The following is a 12,712-nucleotide window of genomic DNA, read 5'->3' as shown; positions in this document are numbered from 1 at the left end:
AGAAAAAAATTAAAATTTTAAAATATTTCTATCTATGGAATACATAGGTAAGTCCCAGTCAGTATCACACAGCATGAACGCCTTCTGGACTGAAGGGTTAAAGTGGAGTACACTGCTTCATTTGCTTTTATTTACCATCACCTCACCATAAAAATGTCGCTACAGAAGAGGTATATAAAGCTTTTTATATCTCATTTTCCTCCCCCCCCCCCCAACAACCTGAATGCCACCAACAGAAACAAATTAATAAAGTAACATTTTTAAACATGCTATAAACAGGAAAAAAAAAATTATATATATCTTAAGACCTCTCTCAAGGTACCGGCTTGGAGAAGGGTGGTTTTTGAAGAGGGGAGATTCATCCATGCGCATTTCTTTAATTGTTTAAATTTTCTATCTAGTACAGTACTAAAATCTGCAGCTGATGTGTGGCAATAACAAAAAGGGAAAAAGATAAAAACAAACAACTTGCATAATCTTTTACGCGCAGGTTTAAGAAAGTAGCCCTATTAGAAAAAGGTCCTGAGAGTAAAATGAATAAGCTTCCCCCCTGTATTAGTGTTCATGGAGCATCATGTTAAGTGTTTTGTTGTTCATTTTCTGTCACCACGTGGAACATCCTTGAATGAAAGACCACGAACATCATAGCAAGATCTTCAGATTGAGCAACTGCATATTCTTATGCATCATCACTGAGCAGTCCGGCTTATAGCAGATCAGTGGTAGATTAATTCAAAGCGGTTCTTGTGCCTCGTCTCTGTTACTCGCTTGTCATACTCACAAGTAGTCCTCTGAATTAGGCAACAGATCAGTGCTTACAATTACATATGGTCCATATTGGGTCATGCTGTACCTTTTCCTTCCATCCAGTGTCTGCAGAAAATCTGCTGCATTAGTAAGTGTCTTAGGTCATCTCAACATCTGCCATTTTTTTTTACTTTTCTTTTTTAAAACAAAGTCTGAAACTTTAAACTAAAAAAATTAAGGAATTAAAATGATATGGATGTATATTCTCCTACATCTTCATTTAGTATAAATTGTTAAGTAGCACAGATATACTCCTGTACTAGGGATAGGTCAATACACAATGTTTTCTTCACTTTGATACAACAGCCCCAGGGACTTGATGATTTGAAGGCAAATTTTCCAGCTGTTCATCCATGTAACTGTTGGGATTGTCACCTTGGGGTCGAAGAAGTTGCTTGTCTGGGTACTCGCTGTTATCGAAAGGTACCCGGTGCACACATTGCACATGTGTCTTTAGGTTCCCTTTTTGAGAGGCACTGTATGGACAATATCTGCACTGGAATGGTCTCTCCCCTAGGAAAAGACAAGAAACATCACTTTTTTCACAGCATTACAGATTTCTAAACTGTTACATTTCTAAAATGTAAGATCTGGTTAAATTACATTTCTCACATCTCTTTTTTAACAACAAATATGACCTGGAAAATAACAGTATATGATCCAAGGTCACAATTAAGAAGGGAGAATGGAAGGAAACAGATGACAGAAGTACAAAAGCAGAGGGAAGATGTAAAAATGATAGACAAAGAAAAAGGTTCAGTGTGTGTCCACACAAAGAAGAGAAGTAAAGTATTACTCTCACACATCTGTCAAAACCTCACAGGCTTTGTAGCAATTTCCATAAAGAAACACAATGATGAACAAATAGGGGGTTCTAAGTACAGGGAAAAGCAAGTTAAAATGTGAACTCATGTGAGCCTGAAGCATTCATAGAACTGTTCCACAATGACATTCTGAACATCACAGAACAATGGCATGTTCCTGACATCACACGGCACAGCTTAATGTTTAATTAATACATTAACCGTATGCAGAGCTAATTACAAAGTGAACGGCATCAAGAGAAACCAGCCAGGCAAATGATTTTGAGGGGCGAGGAACGCTCCCATCCCAGGCACAAATGTGTGTGGATTATAGATTTATACAGATACATAGAGATTGTCCTTTTCATACCCATGTTGCGTATGCATGACATTACATTGTAGTTAACAGTAAAATACATTGCACACCACTTTACTTTCCAAGGCTTTAAGATCACTTTTACTCCAATTTATTGGCTACAAATGAATATAGATTTCCATATATTCGTTCATAGTCCATTATTTTGATTAATGGAACACCTATACTACAGCAAAATGAATTCAAATAACATTTGCAGTTAGGGAAAATAATGTATTATTCATTACAAACCTGTAAACAAAATACAGTCAAGTGTAAAAAATAAATTTCTAATGACTCACAACATCAATTTACGGTATATGGAGGGTTTTCCTGTTTGTTGTAGTTTTTTTATTTTTTTTATTTAAAAATAGTTTTTGTGCAAACTATAAAAGGTATTACTGTACTACAATATAAAAATAAATACACAGATTTATATACAAACATTCCTACTTTATTCCTAATATATGTTCATTTATTCGGCAACAGATTGTCTGAAATTCCAATCTCTGAGTCTCCAAAAGCACTGCTAGATATAGTTTGTCATTAGTCCGAAATAAATACACATTTAAAAACATATGGCTTTTGTGCAGTTTTCTCATTGGCCACTAGAGGTCAGCACAATAATCCAAAATGGTGGGGAAAGAAAAATATCTTGTTCATCATGAAACTGAAGGTTACTACTTCATAACAACTTGTGCATTATTAACTGAAATGACTGGGTGTGACTGAGCTACAATAAGCAACTCTGAAGGCCCAAGTTCAAATAGTAAGTCCAGGTAAAATTCAAACAAAGTTGTTATTCTTCATCTATAAAATGGTTTTAGTTTATGTCATGTGGCATTGTTATTAGGAGGATAGAAAGGTACATCTCATGGTCACAAAAACTTTGCATGTTGGAGCTCAATTCAATAATAATTTTTTTTTTTTTTTAAAGTTGAGTGTAAATGGGCCAAAAAGGAGTTTTATATAAATATGCAATATACAACTTTAAATATTCTGTTTCAATTTGTCAACATTTTCTGATAAGATCTCTGATCATCAGTGAATGGAAATGACCTGGTTTACATTCAGTTCTTTTATCCTAATGACACGGTGCATGACTCAGAATAGACCTCTGACATACTTTAAACTGTCCTCTTGTTGGCCATATTCTCTTGCATAAAGAGAGCTGGAGACTGTCTAGCAAATGACTGCATCCAAGATGTGTATATATATCATATAGTAGGAAATAAATATATGGGCAGTATCACTAAGTATAACATCTGCAAGGAGTTTGTATGTTCTCTTCATGTTTGTGTGGATTTCCTACAGGTACTGCGGTTTTCTCTCTCAATCCAAAATACTCATAGGTAAATTTGGACTGTGAGCCCCAATAAGCCCAAGTCACAATTTGAGCAATAGAAAGCTATGTACAGTGCTGTGAAACTGTATGTTGGTGTGGAACTGTGTGTTTGATGAATTACACTTCATTATTAAAATTAACATGCTATAAGCAAACAACATATTGCTACACCAGGTAACTTTACAGGATTTCATTCCACATGAAAATACCACAGAGCCATCTATAATACTGTAGAACTAATAAATGCAGAAGTGCTGTCGATGGCTATGATTATGGAGATCTACAGACTCCACTTATAGAGCAATAGGCCATCACAAATACTTAGTGTTCAATCGATTTATTTGGAAAAATATTTGGTTATGTTTATTAACATAGAATGTGTCAGCAGATGAAAACCATTTGGCCCATCTAGTCTGCCCAATAATCTGAATACTATGAATAGTCCCTGGCCCTATCTTATATGAAGGATAGCCTTATGCCTATCCCATGCATGTTTTAACTCCTTCACTGTATTTGTTTCTGCAGGAAGGCTATTCCATACATCCACTACTCTCTCAGTAAAGTAATGTTTCCTGATATTACTTTTAAACCTTTGCCCCTCTAATTTAAAACTATATCCTCTTGTAGTTTTTTTATTTTTCTTTTAAATATGCTCTCCTCCTTTACAGTGTTGATTCCCTTTATGTATTTAAAAGTCTCTATCATATCCCCTCTGTCTCTTTCTTCCAAGCTATACATGTTATGGTCCTTTAACCTTTCCTGGTAAGTTTTGTCCTGCAATCCATGTACTAGTTTAGTAGCTTTTCTCTGAACTCTCTCTAGAGTATCTATATCCTTCTGGAGATACGGCCTCCAGTACAGCGCACAATACTCCAAGTGACGTCTCACCAGTGTTCTGTACAGCGGCATGAGCACTTCTCTCTTTCTACTGCTTATACTTCTCCCTATACATCCAAGCATTCTGCTAGCGTTTCCTGCTGCTCTATTACATTGTCTTCCTACCTTCTGAAATAATTACTCCTAAATCCCTTTCCTCAGATATGGAGGTCAGGACTGTGTGAAATATTCTATATTCTGCCCGAAGGTTTTTACGCCCCAGGTGCATTATCTTGCACTTATCCACATTAAATTTCAGTTGCCAGAGTTCTGACTATTCTTCTAGTTTGCCTAAATCCTTTTCCATTTGGCGTATACCTACAGGAACATCAACCCTGTTAAATATCTTTGTGTCATCAGCAAAAAGACATACCTTACCATCGAGACCTTTTGCAATATCACTAATTAAATATTAAACAAAATTGATCCCAGTACAGATCCCTGAGGTACCCCACTAGTAACAAGACCTTGCTCTGAATATTCTCCATTGACTACTACCCTCTGTTGTCTGTCACTCAGCCACTGCCTAATCCACTCTACAATATGGGAGTCCAAGCTCAGTGACTGTAGTTTATTGATAAGTCTTCTATGGGGGACAGTGTCAAAAGCCTTACTAAAATCTAGATATGCGATATCTACTGCCCCTCCACCATCTAATATTTTAGTCACCCAGTCAAAAAAAAATCTATAAGATTTGTTTGACACGATATCCCTGAAGTAAACCCATGTTGTTTTTCATCTTGCAATCGATGGGATTTTAGATGTTCTACAATCCTATACTTTAGTAGGGTTTCCATTAATTTCCCCACTATTGATGTCAGACTTACTGGCCTATAGTTGCTTGATTCCTCCCTACTACCTTTCTTGTGAATGGGCACAACATTTGCTAATTTCCAATCTTCCAGGACAACTCCTGTTACCAGTGATTGGTATAATAAATCTGTTAACGGTTTTGCTAGCTCACCACTAAGCTCTTTTAATAATTTTGGGTGTATCCCATCAGGCCCCTGTGACTTATTTGTCTTCACTGTAGATCGCAAACGTAGAATCTTGACATGTATCTCTTTAAATGGTAATAACCTTAGAACGCTTTTTCTGAGCAGAGCGATTCAGAGATAGTTTTTTCGTGACATATTGTACTTTATATAAGTGGTGCATTTTTGTTGACACATGCAGCATTTTTTGTGAAAAACCTCAAAATATTGTGAAAAACTGGAAAATTTCTGGCGTTCTAAATTTTTTTTTTTTATGGTAACACTGTGCGGTAAAAGTGATGTTATATTTATTCTGTGGGTCAGTATACACATTTTATATAGCTTTCTATGTTCTTTTTCCTTTTCTGAGCAAAATTCTTTTTCTGCCATTCTTTTTCCAACAGCCGTAACTTTTTTATTTTTCGTCCGACGCCATTGAGTAAGGGCTTATTTTTGAGCTCTACTTTTTATTGGTATAATTTCTGTGCTACCTTTTGATCTTTTTTTATTCCGCTATTTGTACCAAATTTGGCGAATTTTGTGCTTTTTTTCAAGGTTTTTTTTTTACGGTGTTCACCGTGAGGGATAATTTACATTATAGTTTTATAGTACATGTCATTACGGACGTGGCAATACCCATTATGTATATGATTTGTGTGTTTGATCTTTTTTGGTGATAATACAGGGTTTTCATTGGGAAAGGGGCATTTTTTTTTTCTTTTACACTTCATACTTTTATTGAAGAACTTTTTTTTTTATTTTTTACACTTTTTACAGGTTATACTATGCTGCAATACATTTGTACTGCAGCACAGTATGACCTGATGAGCTGCAGACACTACAGCCTGTGCGATCCAGCCTCTGGCTGGATCTCACAGACTTCCGTAGCAGGCTGACAGGAGACCATGATCTGACCTCCTGCTGCCATAGCAACTAACGGCGACCCGCAATTGTATCGTGGCGCCGCCATTGGAGAACAGGGGGGAGCGTTCCCCCTGCAACACCATAGATGCCGTGATCAGGATTGATCACGGCATCTAGGGGGTTAATGCTGCCAGGACCGTCGCGATCGCGGCTCCGGCGGGACTCCGGCTGTGATTAACAGCCGGGTCCCATCGCCGATCTCCTGCACTGCCCGCGGCAGTGCCAGAGATCGCTAGGACGTATGTATACGTCCAAATGCGCAAACATGTTGGATGATTGGACGCATGCATAAGTCCTATAGCGGGAAGGGGTTAAGGCAGTCGGCTAGCCCTTTATTCTCTTCTACATGCCTTCCTTCATTTTTTAATTTAGTTATTTCTTGTTTTAATTTCCTTTTTTCTAATTTTTTAATGTTTTAATGTCTTATCCCCTTTTTTCACAGACTGAGCTAGTTTTTCTTCTGCCTGCGCTTTAGAAGTTCTTATAACTTGCTTGGCCTCTTTCTGCCTAATCTTGTAGATTTCCCTATCTTCATTGCTCTGGGTTGTTTTATAATTACTAAATGCTAGCTTTTGTTTTTTTATGATTTTGGTCACCATAGTGAGCACCACAGTGGTCTCTTCCTTTTTCTGCTTTTACTGACAAGTCTAATGCAATTTTCTGTTGCCTTTAATAATGCGTCTTAAGTAATCTCCTGGACTCCATGTAATCTGTTTCAGTCTGATAGGGACTCCTTTATGACCAATCTCATTTTTGAAAAGTCTGTTTTTCTAAAATCTAAAAATTTTGTTTTTGTGTGGCGTGACTCCTTCACTGTTCTTCCACTTGTTGTAGAGATAATCCCAGTAGGGAATTTAGAATATCTGTACTCCTGGCAGAACTAGCTATTTTGGTTTTCCAGTTTATATCCGGAAGATCGAAGTCTCCCATAATGATAACTTTTCCTTTCATTGTGATTTTAGCTATTTATTCAACTAGTAGATCATCTAATTCTTTACCTTGGCCAGGTGGCCTATATAGCACACCTACACGAGTTACTGTCTGTCTACAAAACTGCATCGTAACCCAAATTGACTACGTTTGCCTCACTAACTTGTATTAGGTTCGATTTTATGCTATTCACATATAGGGCAACTCCTCTTCCTTTCTTGCCTTCTCTGTCTTTTCTGTATAATGAGTACCCTGTTAAGATATGTCCCAGGCATTACTTTCATTAAACCATGTCTCAGTAACAGCCACTAAATCTACATTCTCAGATGCCATTATTGACCCAAGTTAATTGATTTTATTACCCAAACTGCAGGCATTTGTAGACAGGAGTCTGCGCTTGTCATTTCTCAACCTCTGTGCTACTGACATGCTCTGTCATTGTTTCAGGGGGCAATTGGACTCATGGATTTTCACTCTTTTGACCCCCCCCCCCCCCCCCATATTCCTAGTTTAAATACTCCTGAGCAAATTCTTGGAATCGTTCACTGAGTATATTCGTTCCTTTGAGAAAAAGATGCAAACCATCTTTTTTGTACAGTTCATTTCTATTACAAGTAAAGCTATCATGAGACACAAAGCCAAATCTTTGCTCTTGACACCATTTACTCTGCCTATCATTCTGAATGTTATGCACAGGCAGAACTTCAGAAAATGAAACAGTGGATGCTAAATCCTGTACATCATTACAAAGTGTGATAAAAGATTCCTTCACTTCATTGCCAGCCAGGTCATTTGTCCCTAGATGGACAAGAACATTCACGTCCCCTTCCTGCTTTGCTTGCTTAACAATATTAAGAATACGTCTTCTAGCCGTAGCACCGGGGAGAAATCTCCCAAAACCATTTTCCTTAAGCTCCACACTTCTTCTGAATGAATCACCCAGCAACAGCTGCTTCCTTTCAGATTTGACTATCTTTTTCGTCCTTGGCTGCAGTCTTGCATACATTAGACATAGGAGTTGATGGTTCCTCACCTTCTGTGCTTAAGCCAATATCCATGTTGCCCTTACATTCTGAGAGTGCTGCAAATGAATTATGGAGAACCACAGACTGTGGGACATGTCTTCCATCCACAACCAAGTCTTCCAGAACCTACAGTAAAACATCTGCCATTTCTATTCTTAAGATATGGGGGGAAAAAACTACTTCTCTAAGATCTCTGTAAAAGTAAGCTGATCACAGCGTTCCACTGTCGGGATGTCCAACATTTATCTGTAAACTGTCAGCAAGTAGTAGGAGGCGTGACAAAGTGGGTTTAGCCACGAAACGGGGCAGTCACTGCTCCTCTGAGCATAGAGGAGCCTATGTTGTTTTCTTCTCCACATTCCTACCTGTACCTGCACTGATGTATATCTAAATAAAGGATCTGCACTTGTTTGCACCGTGGACAGGGTAATTGCTACATCTCCCTTCATTCTCCTTTGTACTGAAACTGTCAGCAAGTGTTTAATAACCTTGCAATACAACTCCCAGTATAAGTCAACCATTATACATAGAAATCAGTGTAGTTATCCTTGGAACACTGGCCCTCCTCAATGAGAACAACTTTCCATCAGAGGAGGATCCTATAGTATGGCAAAACCAGATATCTATCAATAATAAGGTAAGGGTGAAATGCACCAGCCAACAGATTTCCTTTACACTAAACTCTATGGTTAGACAAAAGGGTAATGAGACTCAGCTACAGATTTACTGAAACAGTCTTATCCTTAGACAGTACACAAAAGTGACAGATTTATCAATGTGGCCAAGACTGCATGATAAATCTAATATATTTTTAGGGTACATTCACATGTACAGTGGGGGAGATTTATCAAAACCTGTCCAGAGGAAAAGTTGCCGAGTTGCCCATAGCAACCAATCAGATCACTTTCATTTTTCAGAGGCCTTTTCATAAATTAAAGAAGCGAGCAGATTGGTTGCTATGGGCAACTAAGCAACATTTCCTCTGGACAGGTTTTGATAAATCTCCCTCAGTATCCTGCACATATTTGGCAGGTTTTAAAGCTGCAGATCTGCAGCTGTGTTTAGTCATTTAGATGACTACAGGATACTGTAGGTGTGAATATATACTTATAATTTTGAGTCTACGCTTATTTTAACTACTTTATGTCAGAGCCAAATCGGCACTGAAGCCATGCTCCTTTCTGATAAAATCATGCCTCCCAGGTCCTACCTTCTTCTTGGACATGACACTAAAGTGTGTAAAACACTTAGTAAATGTTGTAGGCATGTACACAAGTGTGGTGTGCTGAATTTCTTCAGTGGATTTGTGGAGTCTGGAATGAGTGGCTAATGGCAATATGCTGTAGACATAAGCGCTGTTCCATTGACAGATGGCAGATTCCACCTCGGGATTGAACATGTTCAATCTTCCACTGGAATCCAATTTCTTTCTGGAAATTCTGCTATGGAACTTCCAATGTGTCAACTAAGAGGCAGAATCCCATTAAAATCAGTGGAAGGCTGCTGTAAGCAGATTCCATGCAGAATTTCCTCATGGACATTCAGTGCGAAATCCCCTCAGTGAGAACAGGGCCTAAGTAGCCAAATAAATTAGCTAGCCGTTCACAATGACATCATTCTTGTAAAAACAGTCTAGTTAAAAATGTTAACTTTATAGAAAGGACTTGATAAAAGTATTTGTTGCATGTGTGTAGAGATGAGGGCAGTGCAGATGGTGACCACTGTTTGAACATTCTGGACAATTTTATCGCTGGTAGGAATAACCAAGATGGAAAAGTGAAGAATGAAACAAGCAGCAAGAATACTGTATGAACAATAGATACTAACTTTCCTGGCACTTTCAAGTTCTAATGTGATTCTCTAAGTTAACATTTTGTTGGAAGCTTTGGCTATCATAGTGGCTGGTATGAATGTAAAGCCTACAAAAATAATACATGTCATATATGTATATAAAAATATGTAAACAACAACTACTACTGTAAAAGGAATGGGTCATTATGCTCTAATTTTCTTTGTCAGGCTTTGGCACTACAAAGAAAGACAATATTAACTTGTGACATAACAAGACCCAGATAAACAGAGAATAGATGTTTCTATATGTCATAAGAAGACCTTATAATAGAGCCATTGTGTAGCATTTGGCACTTAGTATTATGTAGCACTTAAATATTTTACATTTTACAAAAAATTACATTCTTGTACATTTTCTTTTGCATGGCAGGTTTTTTATTTCACTATTATTGAGGGTAGACTGGTTTCAGGAAATTATTGTAAGAGTTATACATCTTTCTATATTTTTCTTACAGTCTTCAAGATCTTTGCTTGTAGATGCTGAATTGGAATCTTTATTGTCAGTAAGCTCTGTGACGAGTGTTTGACTAAATACTGTTATTATATTCTAAAGAAATAATTCCGGAGCACCACTTCTTAGAACCCTGCATTGTGCCCTCCTCTGTTATTCCTCCAGGAAATGTATAAATAAATAGATAACTGGGCATTACTATTACCCTCGTAGCAGACTGTCGGTATCACAGCTTATATAGTGGTCACATTCTGTTGTCAATTCATTCCCAATTCTCATTTCCCAAAATAAACAGAGGAATGGCACAAAACAAAAAGATAATTCTGAATTTTCAAATGGGTTATAAAGATTATAAAGGAGTTTTCCTATTCTACATATTAATGGCATAACCACAGGATAGACCATCAGTATGTCAGGGATGTTACAGCACCCCACTGATCAGCTGTTCTGCAGGGCTGCCTGGCTCCCTTCATTCCGTTGTGGCCATAGCTGGTTACTGCAACTCTGTTGCAGTAAATGTAATTTGAGCTGCAGTTACTAGGTATATCCACTACTCAGCAAATGGCGCAAACTGCTCCGGACCACGCTCACAGCATAGATCTGTCTGAGATAGCCTTGTAAAATAACTGATCAGCAAGGTGCATGGTGTCCTGAGGACAGGACATTAAAGGGTACCTCTCATCAAATAAACTTTTGATATATTTTAGATTAATGAATGTTGAATAACTTTCCAATAGCATGTTAATGAAAAATATGCTTCTTTCCATTGTATTTTTCCCGATCAGTCCTGTCAGCAAGCATTTCTGACTCATGCTGGAGTCCTAAACACTCAGAGCTGCCAGCCTGCTTTGTTCACAGCCAAACAGGCTGTGAACAAAGCAGGCTGGCAGCTCTGAGTGTTCTCCTTTGTGAACAAAGCAGACTGGCAGCTCGTAGTGTTTAGCACTCCAGCATGAGTCTGAAATGCTTGCTGCCAGGACTGGTAGGGAGAACCCTAGTGGTCATTTCTTCAATGGAAAATTAAATAGAAAGAAGCATATTTTTTAATAACATGCAATTGTAAAGTTATTCTGCATACATTAATCTATAATATATCAAAAGTTTTTTTGATGAGAGGTACCCTTTAATATGTAGAATTGGAAAACCCCTTTAACGACAATGGACGTAAATGTACGTCATGGTGACGTGGTACTTAACGCACCATGACGTACATTAACGCACCCGACATGATCGCAAGCACCAGAGCGGTGCTTGCGTCATGCCCGGCAGGTCCCGCCGGTAATGGCGCACATCCGCGATCACGCAGATGTCCGCCATTAACCCCTCCGATGCCGTGATCAATACAGATCACGGCATCTGCGGCAATGCGGTACTTTGAACGGATGATCGGATCGCCCGAGATCAAGCAGACCAGAGCAGAATATCACCGATAATACTGAGCAGTGCTGTGTCCTATACATAGCACTGCACAGTATTAGCAATCAACTGATTGCAATGAATAGTGCCATATGGGGACATAAAAAGTGTAAAAAAAAAAAATAAAAAAAAAAAAAATGTTAAATAAAAAAAGTTAAAAAAGTGAAAAATCCCCTCCCCCAATAAAAAGTAAAACGTCAGTTTTTCCCATTTTACCCCCAAAAAAGCGTAAAAAAATAATACACATATTTGGTATTGCAGTGTGCGTAAAAGTCTGAACTATTAAAATATATTCTTAATCATCCCATATGGTGAACGGCGTAAAATGTAAAAAAAATTTAAAAAGTACAAAATCGCTGCTTTTTTGTCACATTTTATTCTAAAAAAAAAATTCATAAAAAGTAAAACCTAAGCAAAAATGATACTCCAAAATTGAGCCCTCATATTGCCCCATATACGGAAAAATTTAAAAGTTATAGGTAGTCAAATTAGGGCAATTTCAAACATACTAATTTTGTTAAAATGGTTTGATTTTTTTTAAGCGGAACTATTATAGAAAAGAATATAATCACGGGTATCATTTTAATCATATTGACCCACAGAATAAAGAAAACATGTCATTTTTACCGGAAAGTGTACAGCGTGAAAACAAAACCTTCCAAAATTTGCTAAATTGCGTTATTCTTTTCAATTTTCCCACATAAATAATATTTGTTTGGTTGTGCCGTACATTTTATGGTAAAATAAGTGATGTAATTACAAAGTACAATTGGTGACGCAAAAAACAAGCCCTCATATGGGTCTGTGGATGGAAATATAAAAGAGTTCTGATTTTTAGAAGGAGAGGAGGGAAAAACGAAAATGCAAAAATAAAATTGGTCTGGTCCTTAAGGGGTTAAGAAACTTGGATGAAAGGAGACAATGTAATAAAATAAAGAAATGACCACTTAAATAC

The 12,712-nt window shown here is 37.5% G+C and overlaps 1 protein-coding gene across 7 annotated transcripts in view; it reads right to left on the bottom strand.

Annotated features, from left to right (window-relative positions):
* Positions 1–1,085: 1,085 nt before the first annotated feature.
* ZNF516 (zinc finger protein 516) overlaps positions 1,086–12,712 on the bottom strand; it is a 120,855-nt gene continuing 109,228 nt past the window's right edge. For all 7 annotated transcript variants that reach the window (XM_056521418.1, XM_056521419.1, XM_056521420.1 and 4 more), the window contains one exon: positions 1,086–1,320. In XM_056521418.1, coding sequence (XP_056377393.1) covers positions 1,097–1,320 — 224 coding nt within the window. In that variant the 3' untranslated portion in view covers positions 1,086–1,096. The remainder of the gene's footprint in view (positions 1,321–12,712) is intronic.

This window comes from Hyla sarda, chromosome 5 (assembly GCF_029499605.1).
Source record: "Hyla sarda isolate aHylSar1 chromosome 5, aHylSar1.hap1, whole genome shotgun sequence".
NCBI classification, from domain to species: Eukaryota; Metazoa; Chordata; class Amphibia; order Anura; family Hylidae; genus Hyla; species Hyla sarda.
The sequence above is the reverse complement of the archived record's forward strand: the minus strand, read 5'-3'. Positions and strand labels throughout refer to the sequence as shown.